The 4,324-nt window shown below is 45.6% G+C and overlaps 1 protein-coding gene across 1 annotated transcript in view; it reads left to right on the top strand.

Annotated features, from left to right (window-relative positions):
• Positions 1 to 4,318, top strand: part of LOC107102623 (EMILIN-1-like) — a 13,316-nt gene extending 8,998 nt beyond the window's left edge. The window contains exons 4-8 of the mRNA XM_015402001.1: positions 26 to 211; positions 1,137 to 1,244; positions 1,374 to 1,391; positions 1,465 to 1,603; positions 1,665 to 4,318. Of these exons, the coding sequence (XP_015257487.1) occupies positions 26 to 211; positions 1,137 to 1,244; positions 1,374 to 1,391; positions 1,465 to 1,603; positions 1,665 to 2,004 (791 nt within the window). The 3' untranslated portion in view covers positions 2,005 to 4,318. The remainder of the gene's footprint in view (positions 1 to 25; positions 212 to 1,136; positions 1,245 to 1,373; positions 1,392 to 1,464; positions 1,604 to 1,664) is intronic.
• The last annotated feature ends 6 nt before the right edge of the window (positions 4,319 to 4,324 follow it).

Raw genomic sequence — 4,324 nt, 5'->3', positions numbered from 1 at the left:
GATGCTCTTCCTCTTTTTTCTGCAGGAATGAACCATCATGTGTCGGGTTTGTGGACGTACGTTTCTGGTCTGAACCAGTCTGTCAGCCAACATGGAGGAATCCTGAACTTTATTCAGAAGAGCCAGGACGACATCCACAGCAGGATGAAGAACCTGAACTCCAGCCTGAACCAGGTGCTGAAGCTCCAGCAGAGCTTCTCTGGCGCCACGGGTGAGATCCTTCATCTCTGCTCTTTAGTTCTGGTTCCGATGGTTCTGCTCTCCTCCTGCTTTATTTCATCTCTTTGAACTGATGACAGGTCAGATCATGTCAGACAGTTGCTGCCCTCTGCTGGACTTTGTGTGTAACCTCACAGTGTGGCTAACCTGGACACCTGATTCTAATTAAAGGATGCAGCTATGGTTACCATGGTGACAGAAAGTAACAAGCCTTAAAACTGAAAATGAAACTGAAAGATGATGTCACTCATCTATTAGCCCAAATATGTTAGAAAAGGCTGCAGACTCAAACCGGCGGTCCTGAAACCTAAACTTTGCTTTTTGGAACCTGAATTAATATTAATTTTATAACTTTGCATCTAAGTTTGAAGAAATTAAATTCTGTAAAAAGTGTCAGATTTTAACATTGTTTTAAAATGTCAGCATTAATACAATAGATTATAATCTAATATTCATTCACAGAAACATATGAGATATTTTTGGCATATTTAGGTTGAGGTTATATTTATTTTTATTGAAATGTATTCATAGTTCCTAAATTAACCATCCATCTATTTTCTGGCACGCTTTATGCCAAGTGGGGGCGCTGTCTACGGGCAAGAGGCAGGACACACCCTGGGGGGGTCGCCAGTCCATCACAGGGCAACACTAGAAATCTGAGATGTTTGAAATGTTCAGAGATGAGTTTCTTTTCTAAATGTTCTAACACTGCTTCCTAAGGCCAGAGTCTGGTTGTCATTTCAGGGTCTGCCATATTGCCTGGTTAAAACGCAGAAAATGTAATTTCGTATAATTTAAAAACAAACTTTAGTTCAATCGGTCGGATCTAAGCAGACAGAAATGTTCTTCAGCTGGAGCTGCTGTTTCTTAATTTGTAAAATTTTTAACTAAATTTTTAAACAACTTTTTACCCACAGGACCCCCAGGACCTCCAGGAAAAATAGGCCTCCCTGGGGTGCAGGGCCCCCGGGGGCCCCCCGGACCTCCTGGACTAAAAGGAGAAACTGGCTTACAAGGTTTGCCAGGTAGGAAACTTTTTAGCCACAAATGGCGGCGGGGTTCTCAGCTGTGTTAACAGCTGGAAGGACTCTTCTGATCATGAGTCCTGAACCAGGCTTGATGGATCTAACAGCTGTCCCTCTGCTTGCTTCCGGGGCCCAAAGGTGAACCAGTTATGTTCTCCTGGACCGTCGGACTCGTCCCATCAGCCAGGCAGCCATCCTCACGTCCCTCTCTTCTCCTCAGGTCCTCCTGGAGTTGATGCCCACAGACACAGGCTGTCCTTCTCCGCCGGCCTCACCGCCCCCAAGGAAACCGCAGGAACCGTCGTCTTCAACAAAGTCTTCGTCAATGAGCGCAACATCTACGACCCGGAGACAGGTAAGCAGGTCTCAGCACGAGTCCTTGGGCGGGTCCCACCAGCAGCTGGAGTGAAGATCTAACAGGAATCTGTCCTCCTCAGGTATTTTCACCGCCCCTCTAGCTGGTCACTACTACTTCAGCGCTGTCCTGACGGGCTACAAGAACGAAAAGATCGAAGCGGTTCTGGCCAAGTCCAACTACAGCGTGGCCCGGGTGGACTCAGGAGGCTATCAGCCCGAGGACCTGGAGGCCAAGCCGGTGGCCAACTCCAGGACCAGTTCCGGCTCTCTGGCCGTCTTCAGCATCGTCCTGCTGCTGCAGAGCGGCGACACTGTGTGCATCGACCTGGTGAGGGGGAAACTCCCTCAGGCTATGGAGCCCCTCACCATCTTCAACGGCATGCTGCTCTACGAAAAACCGTAAGCCTTCATCTGTCTCTGAGGGGGGGGCGGCGGCCTGGATTCAGGACAAACCCACTGGAGGAGGAGGGACTGGACTCAAAGCTGAGAACATGGAGCAGCTAGAGGGTTTATTTGTGTCTTACTCTGTCCAATCAGCACATCTCATACGGTCACATGATCGGACCCAATCGCCTCTGAAGCTGAGCTGTAGGAACCGAACCACTTCTGTGCTGAAGAGTTAGAAGAACCACACCCTGTCGACTGCAGCTCCTCGCAACCACAAAAAAACTTTATTCAGTTAAACATTAAAGTTTAATATCATAAACATCCAGGATCTGGACCGGTAATATGATGTTTGTCCAGCGGGGGGAGCTAAAGAGCTCAGGACTGATACATTCTGACTCCTGTTGGAAATTTGATCAGAAGTTTTCTAAAATATGTGCCGTTTTCTATCGATCTGCCAGAGGAGAAGCAGATCGGTGCAACTCCTCCAAACCCCGACCCAAAGTGTTACCATGGCAACCTTTAGAACCACAGGCCTTGTTGTTTTTATTCATATATTCACTCAGATGAAAATCATCATAAACAGGAAGAAACTTCCGGCTCAATGATCCAAGTTTAGCCCGACCAGAACCTCCAGAACCGCCAGCTTTGGACTCCGTTTAGACTCGGAGTCTGAACAGGTCCTCAAACTTTAAAAAGTTTCCATGTGAAAATATAAACAAGAAAACTAATTTTTGTTCCCTTTTTGGTAAAAGCTTCCAGAAACACCGTAAATATAAGTTTCCAGAATACTGAAGGGTGACCGCTTCATTTAGCTACCATGCAGGGCAGCCAGTCGCGTTTAGAAGCGCTAATCCTGGAAATTAGCGAAATTAGTGGCATAAATCTAATAAACAGATCCAGATTTTATAGGATACTCTCTCCTCAAACGGTCTGATGGTGATTAGCCAAATTAATCAGAAAGTAAAGCTTAAACCATCTTGCATGCTGAGGTGAGTGAAGTGCTAGCGTAGCTTAGCATGAGTGATGTGTGAGTAAGAGCCATCAGCCCTGAAGGATTCTGCCAGAAATCAGTACAGCCTTTTTTTCTCTACCATTATTGTGATTTGATTGTGACTTTTCTTTGCACTAAACACAGTTAGGAAGTGAGACAAACGGCTCATAGTCCGAGTCGGTGGGATTTACAGCAAATATTCTGGTCCTGTTTCTGTACTCCAGTTTCTCTGACCACAGCTGCTTCTGATTCCTGTCAGAACCACAGGATCAAACAATCCATTAAACAGAACCCGTCTGACAACATGAAGCAGGCTAAACACTATCAAACACCAGCAGGTCATGTGAGAGCCTTTATCCACGCCCAGAGAACACGCTCATCAACGGAGAGGCTAACCAACTAAAATCACTCCAAGAGCTCCCCAACAATTCATCCAGGAGGGCACATCCAGATACAAACATCAAGCTCTGCAAGCCTTATGACATCATTAAAGCATCAGAGGTCAAGGTTCAACCTTAAGGAGAGAAACTGAGCCATAATGGTGTCAAACCTGAGAGAGAGGCGGGGCCACGCTGGACAGGCTACCTGCCCATCGCTGGGCGACGCAGAAACACACTGGACACACAACCAGACGCGCACTCATAGCCTCGCTAACCTTTGGAGCCCAACAGACGGTGGAAGAAAGCTAGAAAAGCTGGAGAGAACTCGGATATTTACTGGGAGAACTGGTGAAATCCAAGCAGAAACAACCAGGCTGGGCTTTAGAGTTGGAGCTCATCCTGCTGCATCTATGAAGCCGTGGCTTCTGAGAGCCAGATGAGGGTTCTAGAATGGCCTACTCACTGTTGCACAACCTCAATCAGCTCTTTATGCTCTACGGTGTGGAATTCAACTGACACTTTATTAGAAAACTAATTTATACACAGATATGTAGAATTTGATCATTGCAATCAGACAGTTCTAAGTCAGTTATATCTAACCAAAGATTGTCCCGGTTTCTGCAGAGCAGGCAGTTTAGTTTATGACTCAACATGGTTGAAACTTTTTAATCTAAAGAAACCAGGCTGACTGTATAGTGCACAGTTAACGTCTGATGAGAGAGAAACAGGAGCAAACCTCCAGTCATTTTCTTTGTATGAGTTTCCATAAAGAATAAAAAATCCTGTCTTTAAAATATTTGTGAACTCAAAGTTAATTCAAAGTAGCATCGTTTCCAGAATCATTAAATGTTAAACATATTTACATAACCTGCTCAAAGAATTTAAATCAAACCAGATTTACTTTAAACCAACAAGCTGTCACCTGCATAGCATGCAGCATGGACTGTTGGAGCTGGTATACCTGT

Source organism: Cyprinodon variegatus, unplaced genomic scaffold (assembly GCF_000732505.1).
Source record: "Cyprinodon variegatus isolate N-32 unplaced genomic scaffold, C_variegatus-1.0 Scaffold1283, whole genome shotgun sequence".
In the NCBI taxonomy this organism is placed as follows: Eukaryota; Metazoa; Chordata; class Actinopteri; order Cyprinodontiformes; family Cyprinodontidae; genus Cyprinodon; species Cyprinodon variegatus.
The sequence above is the reverse complement of the archived record's forward strand: the minus strand, read 5'-3'. Positions and strand labels throughout refer to the sequence as shown.